Source organism: Microcaecilia unicolor, chromosome 11, assembly GCF_901765095.1.
Source record: "Microcaecilia unicolor chromosome 11, aMicUni1.1, whole genome shotgun sequence".
Lineage (NCBI taxonomy): Eukaryota > Metazoa > Chordata > Amphibia > Gymnophiona > Siphonopidae > Microcaecilia > Microcaecilia unicolor.
This window is the reverse complement of record NC_044041.1, coordinates 175785414-175801050: the sequence shown is the minus strand read 5'-3', so window position 1 is coordinate 175801050 and position 15637 is coordinate 175785414. Positions and strand designations below refer to the sequence as shown.

At 41.5% G+C, this 15637-nt stretch overlaps 1 protein-coding gene across 4 annotated transcripts in view; it reads left to right on the top strand.

The window, feature by feature from the left end:
* BICRA (BRD4 interacting chromatin remodeling complex associated protein) overlaps positions 1–15637 on the top strand; it is a 226838-nt gene that overhangs the window by 200066 nt on the left and 11135 nt on the right. For all 4 annotated transcript variants that reach the window (XM_030218086.1, XM_030218085.1, XM_030218083.1 and 1 more), the window contains 4 exons: positions 9363–9488; positions 10228–10289; positions 11429–11577; positions 12409–12503. In XM_030218086.1, coding sequence (XP_030073946.1) covers positions 9363–9488; positions 10228–10289; positions 11429–11577; positions 12409–12503 — 432 coding nt within the window. The remainder of the gene's footprint in view (positions 1–9362; positions 9489–10227; positions 10290–11428; positions 11578–12408; positions 12504–15637) is intronic.

Below are 15637 nucleotides of genomic sequence, written 5' to 3'. Positions count from 1 at the left end.
AAATGGGTTTTCCTATTTGCAATGTGATGTTACTTTTCAAGTGACCCCAACTGGTCACTATTGGAGCCAGAATGCTGGGCTTGATGGACCATTGGTTTCACCCAGTTTGGCATGTCTTATTTTGTTATGACCATGTCTAGAACACAGCCACAATTCTTCCTGTTATGGCCTTTGTGCACAGAAGTCACCTAGTTCGGTTTGGCCTAGAAAGATAGACATTTGCCTTCCTTCCTAGTAAATTAAAGTCCAGCTGCTTGAAGTTCGCATCAAAGGCTCAAACTAAGGACAGTAGAGTTGTAGAGGTTTCTTGTGACTGTGTTGAAGGGGCTATAACTTCTTCAGCTGCTTGGTCCAAGGATAGACCTAGGAATCAAGAAAAACCTCACACCATCCATTCATGCTGCATTCAGAATTCAGGCTACTCAAACAGTGAGCCAGAGAGGCTTGATATCAGGCTTGGAGTAGAGGCTTAAGCTTCAACGCTCTAAAAGCTAGGAGCTGGAAGAGGTTCCATGCCATCCAAAGCGACCACATCTGAAGATGAGCTTTGCCTCACAGCTAAAGACAACACTGTATAGTCTTTTCAGATGTTAAGTGCAGAGCCCCCAGTGGCAATCTCCGTGATGGATGCCCATTTTAGGGACAATGGCTCAAAATGGGTTAATTGTGCTCTTACTCCTAAGCTAGGTTGTATAGACTATGATCTCAGTTTCTCAAATTTACTGCTAATGCTTACGGCAGTACTTGCATCAAGCCAATGAAAGTTTTCTTCTGGAGTTCATATGTACAGGCATCTTATCGAGGTTTCCTTGGAGATGGCTTTTAATCAAGTCTGTGGCATGCAGTACAGCTAGAAATATTTCTGTATCTTTCTACTACATTTTCTTGGTCTTTGCCTGCATTTCTTGATACTCGAGGATTTTCTCTCTTCACACAGTGCATAGAATAATGACACTAACACATCTGATATGGGCATAGCGACTTTGGCGAAATATTAATTGTGCAGCAGAATTTTGAACAGATTGAAGAGGAGAGAGATGGCTGAGTGGAAGACCTGTGAGAAGCAAGGTGCAGTAGTCCAAGCGAGAAGTGATGAGAGTGTGAATTTTGGAAATTCAGTTATGGAATTCTTCACGTTCCATATGAATTGCCTGGGAAGGACAATATATCCAATTGTAAATATTCCCCTTCATCCATTCTCTTTACCCATACAACGTATTTTGCATCAGAATCTGGAGTCCCATTTTACATAGGACTTAGAGATCCTTTTAGAAAGGATCCACAGATGCAGGGGCGCACATGTAGCGAGAGCAGCCATTTTACAAATATAGGGGCTGATGCACAAAAGTCCCCGTAAAGAATTGCTTGCAGAAAAAAAAAATCCTATGCAAATGAGCTGCATGGACTTTTGCCATTTAGCTTGGTAATGAAGGCTGCCAGGGCATGCGCAGAGCAGTCAGTCAATCTCCAAGCATGGCTGCTCTGTACATGTCGTACTGCACATGGCTTTCATACACACATACAGGCTGCATGCATGAAAGCTTGTGTGTAGCTTCTTTTTTTATTTTTTTTTTTCAAAGCTAGAGTCACATCAGGGCAAAATATTTTTGGATCTTCCTCGTCACTTCCTTCATATCCAGTGGATTTTACCTGAACTGAGGAAACTGCAGGAGCTGGAGCCCCGAAAGGAATGTCAAACACCCCAAAGAGCTGATCTGCCCTCGTATGCATCCTACACACAAGGTGCATAATTTTTTCTGCTTACCAGCCCAGCGAAAAAGGAGAAAAATAAAGGTTGTCTCCTCCTGCTAGAAAGTGAATTAAGGCAGCCACAGCAGAGGCATTTTTGGAGCAGTTACTGCTATCTTGCCTCCACTAGAGCCTCCGTGCAGCCAGTTCTAGAAGGAGAGAGAACTGCTGCTATGGGGCGCATACAGGAAAAAGCAGCAGTGAACCACAGCAAAATATTGGGGTTTTGTATAGCAGAAGTCAGGAGGAGGCCATTTCTTTAATCAGCCCTGCACTTCTGACAGCTCCTGACCTCACATAAAAATTTCCTCTAAAGTTAAAGGTAAGGGCTTCTTTGCGCATTGCTCAGAATGCACATTTAAATACTAATCTGCTCGTTTAAATACATTAGAAAATCCACTGCTTATTTCTGGGATAAGCAGCATAAAATGTATTGAACATTTTTGGGACCTTGCCAGGTATTTGTGACCTGGATTGGCCACTGTTGGAAACAGGATGCTGGGCTTGATGGACATTTGGTCTGTCCCAGTGTGGCAATACTTACGTACTTATGTAGCATAGGATTCTCATTGCTGCCGCGGACGTAAAAAAAAGCCTGCAGAACCCCTTCGGTCATTGCCCGCTGAATACTTAGCTCACTGAACCAGCTGGAATCACTCAAAAACACTAGTTGGTGGCCCAGTAATTTTTGTGCATCGGGCCCACAGACATTGAAAAAATGAAAGGCAGGCACCACTTCAACATCTAGCTGCTCGATTTTATTAAAGGTACACATGAAAGTTCTGCCAATTAAGTAGGGAGGCCACAATTTATTTATTTTTTTTAGTTGAAATATATTTATTAAACTTTGCAAACTCTGAACAAAGAGAAACAAAAAAGTTTCAAGTTTAATAAGTCTTTTTATACTGCCCAATCAAAAGCCTTTCTGAGCGGCTCAAAATGGTACATTAAAATCGCTCAAAAAACATGAAACAAAGTACGCGTGGGAATAGGAAAGAGAAGAATGCAGCTTAAATTGCTGATATCCCAGTCCAGTCGCAAAGTAGGCAGCAATGAGGCAGGTCAAAGGCATCCTTCAATAGGAACAAATATGCAGCATCCAGTACTACCAAGATTAAACAATTAATATTCCACATAGTGCTTCAAGTGAGGTGCAAATGGGAGTAAGAAGAATGACTCCCTTAAATCCTCTGTAGAGCTGTGGTAGTAATGAGCTGGTGTAAAACCTGACGTGGAAGGTTTTCTCCATACGTTGTGTAATCCCTTTATAAAACGGGGAATACTTGTATAAATTAATCCTGCCCAAACCATGCTCCCCCCTCTGAAAACTCTGTGTGATGTGGATCTCCATGTTTAACTAGCCACTTGAAATCGGTATTTGCACGTGTATGCAGTGTAGAATTATGCATTTCAAAATGTATACATACAGGTCATATAATTGTATATACCAAAATTTGTCATATGGTCTCTATATATATTGGGGCAACTGGGGTTCCGAACACTGGATACTTGTTCCGAGACTTAAAGGGATATACCTTGAGAAAGCCCTGTTAGCGAAACACGTGTTGGTGTATAGCCCTATTTTTCCAGCTTCTTAAGTATCTATAAGCTGTTGTATAATCCTACTTTTCAGCTGACATGAATATATAAAAAGCTTAGAAAATGAATTAAATTACAAGAATATGTGCAGTGACATGAAGGGTATGAACCCTGTAACCACACATAAAACAGTGTGATGGTGATTAACAAGTGATGCTGGGTTTACCTTTAAAGGTCTAAAGAAAAATAACTTCAGTAATAATTAATTGAGTCACATTCTTTTCACTGATAATCTGCTACAACATAGTGGGCACTAGATTTAATCCTATATAATTCTCATCTCCAACGTTCTAGCCTTTGTCCGTGGCTCCTGGAGATGCTGAACTAGGCTCCGTAGCCAGGCTGACGTCACAGCTGATTCCTGTTGAGCAGCAGCGGCCACTACAAAAAGATAAAAAATCCATGAATGTTTTTAAACCTCAAACGCGGCACAGTAGACAGCCATCAGGCATTGGCTGTCGGCTCTGCAGCCGCTTCTCCTCTCGCCTCCACGTCACTGCCCCTGGAGTAAGACCCCAGAGGAGCACAGTGAGGCGAGAGGAGGAGCGGCTGCAGAGCCGACAGCCAATGCCTGATGGCTGTCTGCGGTGCTGTGCTTGATGTTTAAAAACATTTATGGCTTTTTTTCTTTTTGTAGCGGCCGCTGCTGCTCAACAGGAGAAGCAGCAGCGGCCGGACAGCGTTACCAGTAGCAGCTGCGGGTGGCGAGGGGGTTTGATGCGTGGAGGGGGGAAGGGAGGGTCGCTGGACATGGGTGGCTGGAGGGGGAGGGAGGAGGAGGGGGGGGGGTCGCTGGACATGGATGGCAGGAGGGGGGGGCAGGGGAGAGGGAGGTGGGGAAGGGGGTCCTGAGACCAGAGAGGTGGGGGGTGGGTAGGGGGGCCCTGCAAAAAGGGGGGTGGGCACACACTCACTGTCTCTCACATACACTCTCTCTGACACACACTATCTCTCTATCACCCACAGACTCTCTTTCTCTCACGCACTCTCTCTCTCACACAAACACACACACACTGTCTCTCTCTCATTCTCTCTCTGACACACACACTCCCTCACACACACTCTCTCTCAAACATACGCACTCGGAGGAAAACCTTGCTAGCGCCCGTTTCATTTCTCTCAGAAACGGGCCTTTTTTACTAGTCTCTTTATATAGCTGCCTGATTGAATTGTTCTTTTTACTATGCTCCTCCTTTCCTATTTCATATGGTATACATTTCCTTTCTTTTTTAGATATTTTTAATATTCTAATTGTAAACCGCCTTGTTACATACAATCAACCAGAAAACAAAACAAAAACAATGTAAATATGCATACACGTACTAGTGTGATGACGTCTGGCATTAATGAAAATCTGGCAAAACGCACACACACAACACCTACATAAACCTGCCACACCAGAAATACACTAATTACTAGCACTTGGTGCCAGCATTACATCAAGTGCTATTAACAGCAGTGCACTTCTGTGCAGAAATCATACACTGGCAGAATCCTTAATCTCTATTACTCACAGAGAACCCAGACAATCACCAAATAATGAATAAGGGTCCACATACTAGAAGCAGAAGTTTCCAGAAAAAAATGTGAAATAGAAGCCAAACTTTGCATGCAGTGCTGAAGACAGAGAAATAACATATCTTTTTCTGCTGAGTAAATTGCAGTCTGTACACTTCCACAGTGTACTGCACACTACATACAACTTTGAGACCTGTACATCAGCCAAGATCGCTAGGAGGCGTGTATGGAGGGATCAGGAGAGGGACTGAGCAGCTGCAGAATTAATGCACTTGTCAGTTAATAGTAGAAGAAACATGAACTGTGTATGGAAGCAGATAGGGAGCTGATGTAGAGACTTAGTAGGGTGACCTCGGCATAGCAACATGGGCAAAAGTTGTCACTGAATTTTGGATACTACAGAGGCTGACAGAATGGATAACTATTTGTTGGTGTATTGGATGGATTTTGGTGGTGATTCCTTTAGTGATATTTTGGATATATGTAGAGAATGTCTAAAGAAATGGGGGTGGGGGGGAGAGAAACCCCTAAAGATGAAAGATTGATAATTGCAGAACAGCACAGAGTACTGATAGAATTGAAAAATGAACTTGCGGAGTTATTCTTAGTAATATGTAATTTATCCTTAAAATCGAGCGTGGTACCGGAAGATTGGAAGGTGGCCAATGTAACGCCCATTTTTTAAAAAGGTTCCAGAGGAGATCCGGGAAACGAGTCTTGACGTTGGTGCCGGGCAAAATGGTAGAGACTATTATAAAGAACAAAATTACAGAGCATATTCAAAAGCATGGATTAATGATTTAGTGAAGGGAAATCTTGCCTCACCAATCTACTACATTTCTTTGAAGGGGTGAACAAGTGTGGTAAAGGTGAGCCTATGTATTTATTTAGATTTTGCTCACACCTTTTTCAGTACTAGCTCAAGGTGAGTTTCATTCCGGTTCACTGGATATTTCTGTGTCCCAGGAGGGCTCACAATCTAAGTTTGTACCTGAGGCAATGGAGGGTTAAGTGACTTGCCCAAGATCACAAGGAGCAGCAGTGGGATTTGAACTGGCCACCTCTGGATTGCAAGACTGGTATTTAACCACTAGGCCACTCCTCCACTTGGTCTCCCTGCTTCTTTTCCTACTTGTGACATCATCAGCCTATTCCTTTATAAGGAAGCCTGCTGCACTAACCATTGGGCTGCGCCTCCACTTACAAGAAGTGCCCTTCAAGGGGAGATATTTATTTATCTGGATTTTGCTCACACCTTTTTCAGTAGTAGCTCAAAGTGAGTTACATTCAGGTACACTGGATATTTCTCTGTCCCAGAAGGGCTCACTGTCTAAGTTTGTACCTGAGGCAATGGAGGGTTAAGTGACTTGCCCAAGATCACAAGGAGCAGCAGTGGGATTTGAACCGGCCACCTCTTGATTGCAAGACCAGTGCTCTAACCACTAGGCCACTCCTCCACTAGCAACATTCTGTGTAGAATCTCAGGTAGTAGCAACATTCCATGTTCCACTGCACTAACCACTAGGCTACTCCTCTACTAGTAACATTCCATATAGAAGCCTGCCCTTGCAGATCAGCAATGCGGCCGCGCAGGCTTCTGTTTCTGTGAGTCTGACGTCCTGCACGTACGTGCAGGACGTCAGACTCACAGAAACAGAAGCCTGCGCGGCCGCATTGCTGATCTGCAAGGGCAGGCTTCTATATGGAATGTTGCTAGTGGAATAGCAACATTAACATTCCATGTAGAATCTCCTATAGTAGCAACATTCCATGTAGAATCTCAAGGTGAGTTACATTCAGGTACTCTGGATATTTCTCTGTCCCAGGAGGGCTCACAATCTAAGTTTGTACCTGAGGCAATAGAGGGTTAAGTGACTTGCCCAAGATCACAAGGAGTAGCAATGGGATTTGATTGCAAGACCAATGCTCTCCTCCACTGTGGTGGTGATCATCGATCTAAAAACCTCGTAGTGTATTTTTTCAAAATTTTCAAATCTGTTTTTATTAAATTTTAATCCTTTTAGAAATAAGTTCAATACAAAGGGATTATGAAGTAAACAATAAATGAATGCTACTTTCAGCAAAAAAAATTGAAACAAATATATAAGTAACAAATATATGTTTTAAACTAAGGATTAAAATTTAATAAATAAAAACACATTTGAAAAAATACACTATGAGGTTTTTAGACTGATGATGTTCACCACAATCCTAGTGAAAGACGCTAGAATCTAAGTCAGCTTTCTCTTTTTCTGAAACTAGACTATTGTAACAGTATTTATCTGGGTTGTTCCAAGTCCTTATTGAGAACAATGCAAACGATCCGAAACGCGAAAGCTTGCCTCATCTATTCAGTTCATAGGTTTGAAAAAGCTTGCCTAAGTTGTTTAGGTTGCACTGGTTGTCAGTGGAGGCTCGATTGCATTTCAAACTGAATGTTTTTGTGTTTAAAATAATGTATGGAGACGCTCCTTTGTATATGAAAGACTTAGTAAGAGTACTGTCTAGATCTAAAGATATTTTTTTTCAAGAAACCTGTTGCTTTTACAGTTTCCATCTCTACGAGGCATTGGTTCCAAACTGATTTTTTTCAGCTGCTTTCCAGTATCTGGCAGTCCAAGTTTAGAACTCTGTCCTGACTGGGATTAGAGTTATTTCAGAATACATGACTTTTAGGAAACAGCTGAAAATGTTCTTTTTGAATAAATATTTTTTTACTAATCTTGGACTGATTATACGTGCTGGGTATTACTATTCTTAGTATTTTCTTTCGTTTGTAATACTTTGAGTTTGTATGAAACTCTTCTCTTGATGCATCTGCACTGAATTTAAAGATTGTTGCGGAATATAAGCATGTATCAGTATCAGAAAAAGAAGTTAAAGTGGCCAGAAGACAAAAGGAGGTAGCCCTGTATTCAAATTCCCTCCCCTGATATCCTTCTGTGTCCTTCCATCCCATTGTAGATCACGCTGCAAGAAGGTAGAGCCCTAGATACCTTTCTGTTGTTCACCCCCAAAAGTATCCAAATTCTTTCTATATTTTCAGTCTGGTTTAAGACTCTGTTAGGGGTCACCTCATTGCTGGAGGTGCTTATCACCATATAGATGGAAACCCCATTTCTTTGTATTCACTAGTTTTCACGTTCAAAATTCAAACACCCTCCTCCCCCTCCCCCCCTTCTTTGAGGAGATTGCAAGGCTGTGGTTTGTACTTCAGACATGTAATTGCTTTCTAGATATGGTCTTTCTGGGGTAGTGTTTCTGGACCTTCTGCTGTCTACAGCTTCTTTGAGGGTTAGAGCCCACCTTCATTCCTTCTACGGTCTATTTTATAACTTAAAATTATAAATTCAGATGTTTTAAGAATTAAAAATTACCAAAGAAAAGTTTCCTCGTCCAAAAAAAGTTCATTTGTTGGTGGTGGTCATTTTTTTTTTTTGTTGTTGTTGAAGGCAGCTATTAGCTAGTGAATCCCATATGTGTGACTGACTTGCTTATTTTCAGAGAATGCAAAATTGATTAGCAGCATCAGACATTCTCTTAAAATAGCAGTTTACCAGTTGCACAAACCCACCCTCCTCATGTTAAGAGTTGTTCTCCTAGTCAGCATTACGTAGAACTGAGGGAAGCCACAAGTCCACGGCAACTTGGTACTACTAAACTTGAGGAGTGAAAGGCTTTTACACCTTTCCAGAAAGCTCAGGAAGAATCCATTCAACCAAGCATGGTCATGTAACTCATGTGTGTGACTGACAAATTGCTGTCTTCAGAGAACTTGTGTTATGGGTAAGCAATTTATTTGTAATTTCTATATAGCTTCTTATCATCACCAGAATTGTCAGTCCTGATCTTCTGCTCCTAGCAGATAAGGTTCTAAAGCAGACATCATACAGAGATGGTTTTAATGCTAATGAGATCTTACGTATTATATATGCTTCCTTTCCTCTGTGTGATAAAGATAAAATGTGAGAGCCTTGATCAGTTTTCTTATGGGGAAAGGATGTTCTGAGATTTCAGTAGAGAGAAAAGCATGCATATGATCCAAAATGTGAAGTTCTTTTTCTATTATTTGTTTATATAAAATGTTGTTAAATTACTTCTGTAGGCTAGTGGTTCTCAACCCAGTGCTTGGACATGCCTAGCCAATTAGGATACCCGTAATGAACATGCATGAGAGAGATTTGTATGCAGTGGAGTTAATGCATTCAAACTTATCTCATGTATGTTCATTGTGGCTATCTGGAACACCTGACTGGCTGGGTTTTTCCTGAGGACTGGTTTGAGATTCCCTGCTCTAGTCTGGAAATCTATTTACAGAGGATATAAAACTAGATTAAAAAACACAATACTTGAGTGAAAGCTTAAGACTCCTTCGATTGTACCACGGAAAGGTGGTATATCAAATCCATGACCCTCTTGGTCACTCTGTTATACAATCTTTTTTTTTTTTTTTGGCCTTACTCATGTAAGTGAAAGAAACATGTTTTATTGTTCAGGGAAAGCCTGGCGTGATCAGCTCAGTTACAGGCCTGAGCCTCGGCAAGGGTCCTTTACAGATCCAGGTGCTTGGGAAGGGAACCTCGCAGCTCATGCAGGTGGCACCAGTCCAGACCCAGCAGCAGGTGAGCTCATAGTCCAGCATAAAACAGGGAAGAGTCTATGTTTGGGGGGGGGGGGGGGGGGGAGGAGAGTTTGCTATGCGCTCATCTGTTGCTTAAAAGGCTTACATTCAGCAGCCTCTGAGAGGGGCCCCCTATCTGGTTAGTGCTTCACTGTTTCAGCTACAGAGACCCAGTGGCATAGACTTGCTCATGGGAGCTAGGTAGCGCAGTTTGGCAGGGCAAATTATACTTAAAAAGAGCAATAGTTATGGTCTGTTAAATGTGTGCTATATATCCTGTCACTGGTTCTACTTTTCCACAGTGCTCTAACCCAGTAATTGCTTAAGTCTCTGTTTTAATGAACCAGGATTAATGTCAGTAATAGAGTATGTCCAGTAGAGGGAGCCTCTCCCAAGCCCTTTTAGAATATTAGTACAATGTTCATGCATTGGAGCCGACTCTGTGGGTGCTATGGGTGCTTGAGCACCCCCAATATTGAGAAAATTCCTTGTATGTGTCCAGGGAGGGGTTATTTTCATTGGGCTTAGCACCCCCAATAATTTTGAAACGTTGGCTCCTATGTGTTCATGCATACATCACTCCTAAGGCACATTTCATTTACATCCTGTGCGGTGGTGGTTATAGATGGAACATTCATGATGCTTTGTAAAAATAAGTAAATGAAACAAATTTCACCAGTTCTCCCTTGATTTGTCTCCCCACCCCCCCCCCCCCCCCCCCCCCCCACCCCCCAAATCAGTATGACAGTAAGCTCGGGAACCTGAAAAAGACTCCTGCCCTACAGCCCAGCAAGGAGGCCTGGTAAGAGATTTTTAGCATCTGTCTTAACTACAGTTGTGCTTTACCTGAGATATTTGCTCAGCATCCATTGATTTTATGGCGTCAGTGACGTTGTGTCGTTTTATAAATAAACCAGCATGTTTTCGGACACATTTGCTACGTGATATCATGGGACACCCCTGTTCTATTTCTACATCTCAAAACAGGGTTGCCAAGAGGGAGGGGCAAGATTCCCTGGGCCTGAACTCCAAGGGGGGGGGGCGGCGCTGCTGCATCGGCAAGGCTTCCGGTGCCAGGCAGGCAGAAAAAGGCTCAGGCTGCACTGGTCACCTGCTCGTGTGTGCCAACCGGGACCCAGGTTAGCACATTAACGCATTCAGGGGTCCTTGTACTAAGCCACATAAGCATCTATGTGCTTCAAAATGGAGTTACCGCCCGACTACTGCGTGGCTCTTGCAGTAATTTCATTTTCGGCACGCATCTGATATGCGCGTCTGAAAAAGACTTTTTATTTTCGGGTGCGCATAATGGACCGGCGCCAAGTGGCATTTGGCACACATAGGTCATTACCTCCCAGTTACTGTGTGAGTCTTTACCACTAGGTCAATGGCTGGCGGTAAGGTCTCAGACCCAAAATGGACGCACGGCAATTTTCATTTTGCCGCACGTCCATTGTCGGCAAAATTTTTTAAAAGGCCTTTTTTTACAAGCGTGCTAAAAAATGGATCAGCGCGTGCCCAAAACCCACGCCTACACTACCACAAGCCATTTTTCAACACGCTTTTGTAAAAGGACCCCTCAGTTTTCTGTGCCGCCACAGGCCCTTCTTCCTGTCTCGTCCCACCTCCTCCTGATGTACTTCCTGTTTCTGCCACAGGAGGGGACGTGGCAGGAAGTATCTTCGGCGGCAGAGGAAATAAAACATTAACACGCTAACCCGGGTCCTGGTCAACACACAAGAGCACGAGCGCAGGCGAGAAGACAGACGACCGTCGACTAGGGGAGCACTGCAGGTGCTCTCAGTGGCCCTGTGTCAAAAATATGCATCTCTTCCTACCTCGAAAATATTTTTGTTCTCAAAACAAATGGGGGGTGTGGGGGCCATTGAAGTTCCCCAGTCCACATAAACTGCATGTTTAGCTCATTTGTGCTCTCTCTAGTTTTCTGGAACAGCTGCATAAACACCAGGGAGCAGTGCTGCGTCCTGACTACAAGACATCATTCCGCTCCTTTGAAGATGCTTTGCAGAGACTCCTTCCTTACCACGTCTATCAGGGGATGCTACCATCCTCCGCAGATTACAGAAAAGGTAAGCATGCTTTTCAGCGCAAAAAAAAAGCGGCCAGTAGCTTCCAGAACAAAGCTGCAGGGAAAAGGCCAGCCTGCAGATGTGTGGAATTTTTTTTGTGAACGTTGAGGCAAAATGATGATCGGCCTAAATTCGAACATGCAGCTTGAGAAAATGAGGGAAAAACAAGAATATCCAAAATAAGAGCTGATGCTACTTGCCACTCTTTCTTACTAATCTTATCTTAATAGAACCATAGTAAATGACGGCAGATAAAGGATCAGTATTGCCCGTCTGATCTACCCAGAAAGGCAGCCAGGGTTGTACCTGTGTCTCTGTGCAGCTTCCCCCCCCTTGTATTTAGGGTTGTAACTGATGCTTGATACAGTCTACCCCCCACCCCATGCCTTTTTTTTTCTTGTATAAGTATGAATGTTATTTAAGTTTCACTGTGAGTGGAAATGCTCTGTACTCTCCCTCCCCCCCTCCAATTTTTGGAACCTGGGTTTATCCCACACTGTTATGAATTCTTTCACTGTTTTTGAGTCCACCACTTTTTTGTGGAAGAACATTCCAAGCATCCATCACCCCTCTCCATGAAAAAAGTATTTCCCTGTGTTGCTTTTAAGTGTCCCTCCTTGCAACTTCATTTCGTGACTTCTGGTTCTATAGCCTGTATTTATGGAAAAGATTGTTTTATTCCTTAATATTTTTCAAGAATTTAAACTCATGTATTTCAGTACTTGTAAAATGACTTGTTTCCTTTGAAATAAAATACATTACACTCTCCACCATTGTTTTAAAAGTGTAATTTCTGCCTTTCTGCTCTTCCCTCCTTCTCTCACTATGCAGTGGACGAAGAGTTTGAAGTGGTTTCTACACAGCTGCTGAAACGTACACAGGCCATGCTGAACAAGTATCGATTGCTGCTCTTAGAAGAGTCGAGGGTAAGGTATTCAGAAAACTCAAGAATTCTGTGTCCTGAGAGAGCTTTTTCTCCTTGAGGGAATTGAAGGATCTACATAATGTACTCAGAAACCTGAGGAGCACAGCTTCAAATCATTACTGCATAGTACAAGTTCCTTAGCCTGTGTGAGAATGAGTTGTTGATCCCTGGTGAAGGCTGTGATATGATTGTTAAGCTAATAAGCAAGGGGATACAAAACCAATGAAAAAGCAATAAATAGATGAATAATACCATATATATATAAACAGACATTTTTTTCCAAAAAATTACATGCAAAATTGGGTGTTGGTTTATGGTTGAGGTAGAGCAGAACCATAAATTATACCTATATCCTGGTTGTCTTCCCATGGTGTCCAGCATTTTTCTCCGTCATTACCTCTCAACCCTCTCCTGTGGCATCCAGCATTTCTCTCTCCCCCTCCCCCCCCCAAATCTCCAGCATCTTTCTTCCTCCTTTCACCTTTCCTGCAAGGTTTTTTCTTCCTTACTTTCCTCTCCCGGGTCGGCGACACTGTGATTCCTAACCACACCCTCTCCAAAAAACGTTACACAATGTGATACCCACAACAAGCAAGCCTTCTCCAGAGTAGCCCACATGCTCTGGAATGCTCTCCCTGAAAGGCTCCACTTAACTCAAGACTATCTCTACTTCTGGAAGCAGGTGTAAGCTCTTCAACCAGGCCTTTAATGGAAGTAACTAACTTGTTAGTCTCACTCTCACATACAAGGAGTGACACAGGCTGTACATACTGCAGCAGGACATGTTTATCCACTCCTACCGTAACTGAGATAATATTTAACCATCTCTCTGACCTCATTTGCATCTTTCTTTAAATTAGTCATCTTATTCTCTAACTTCCCTTACTTTCTTACCAATCTATATGTTCCATCTTTGTTTATACCCTACGCTGTCTATGAAAATGTTCTATTAGGTATTGTGTTGACATTGTAAGTAGTATACTATGCCATACTTTGTATTGTTATTTGAATATTTTTACTGGTGTAATTGTCTATTGCTTATGTTTGATTTATTCTTACTGTACACCGCTTTGAGTGAATTCTTTCAAAAAGGCAGTAAATAAATCCTAATAAATAAGTAACACCAGAAGCATCACGGTCAGCTGGCACAGGACCTTAAACAACAGCTGACTGCGATGCTTCTTGTGTTGTGTAGATCACAGTGTCACCGACCTGGAAGAAGAAGGTGAGGAAGGAAGGACCTTGCAGGAGAGGTGACAGGGAGAGGAATGATGTTGGAGACCAGGGGGAAGGAGAGAAATACTGGACAGATTGTATACATAAAATAGGGTTTTTTAAGCATTTTTTTTAAGGTCTTTTTAAAAGGTTTGCAAAGTATCTCATTCTACCTGTCGATCATTATGAAATGGAGAGAAAATTTAGCATTTAAAGGCAACAGTCAAAGTAGAGACTCCTCTATCTACTTTATAATGGTGGGATGGTTCAGAAAGTTATTTTCTATATGTTTGTGATGTGATTGCTTCCGTAGTACTTTCACTTTGTATTCACCTGCGGTTTAGAGCTTCTGCTTTCAAAACTGTTTTAAAAGAATCAACTATTACAAAACACATCCGCTAGGTTAATCTTTAGACAAAAAAGTTACTAGTGTGTTATACCTCTTTGTTGTTCCGTTCATTGGCTGCCATGTGGAGTTTTAATTAGCTTGTTTTGTTTTTAAGATTCAGGAAGGTTCATCTCCTTAGCTTCTCTCTGATCTTTCATTACTTGGCTAGACATTCATCTACATTGAAAGATAATTCTATTTTACATTTTTCATCATTTAAATCTATTATACACAAGAATATATGAAAGGTCTTTTTTCTGTCAAGCAGGTTATATTTCGAATGCTGTATCTTTTCGAACCCGGGTATCGTCCTGTTGTTTTTCGTAAACAAAAGCGTATTTATTTCAAAATATTTAATTTAGCCTTGTAATAATTTCTCTTTTTTATTGTAATTTGTTTTCTTTTGTAAACCATTTTGGACCAATTGTTGGGATTAAGCAGAGTAGATTAGATTAAAGACAAAGGTGATAGCCTGCACTACGAGGTGCAGAGCTAGTAAATTATTCTTTGAGGTTTTCTTATGTATGGGTCCCCTGTGTATCTCCATTTGATATATTCTTGGCTGTTACACAGCCATAGTAACATGAAGGCAGTTTTTGTACTATTGATTCTATTGGTTTATTGCTAGGACCTTTTATAGGCAATATAATCGGGTGCTTTGTGGTGTATTGCAAATTGTTATATTGGAGACTTGGTATGTTAGGGCTATTTTATGTATGTTTGTTGATACATTTACTATACTGCTCTTCTAGACAAAATCAAAGCAGTTTACAGTACCATAAGCCTAAGCCAAAATACAAGCAAACAACGCAATTATACAGCATCATAATAGAAAAAGAGCTAAGAAGATTATACTATAGAAGGAAGTAGAGAAAAATCCTCTGCATTACATTTATGGTTTACTTATGTCCCCTTTTCTGTTTATAGCTTTTTTTACTATAGTTGTACAATGTTGATGTTTGTTTGTTACAGTTTTATATACCTCCTGGCTTCTTCAGATCACAGCGGTTAACAATCAGGAATTTAAAAAATTCATGATATGATATTTCAAAAGAAAGGAACTCCATTATTAAAATAGGACAGACCTATCCCATTCACACTTAGAACTTTTACATACAGACGTTCACCTCCTATCCATTGCAGATTAATCAATAAGTCTTTACCTCCCCCTCCTCAGAAACCTTGAATGCATGACAAAAAAAAAACTTTTAAGCATACTCTGAAACTTATGACAGAACGCAAATATTTAGGGAGTTCATGCCATAAATATGGTGCCACACAAAGGAAAGGCTGTCTCTTGTTGACTCCCATCTAACTTTGAACATATATGAGGCACAACCATCCTAAAATCCTGCAATGATTTTAGAATCCTACTGATTACATACGGTATTGCAAAGGTACTTAAAGTGGTTGACGTTCTTAAAAACTTTGTGCTAATGTATTTTATTATTATTATTAATATTATTTGTTACATTTATACCCCACATTTTCCCACCTATTTGCAGGCTTAATGTGGCTTACAAAGTATCGTA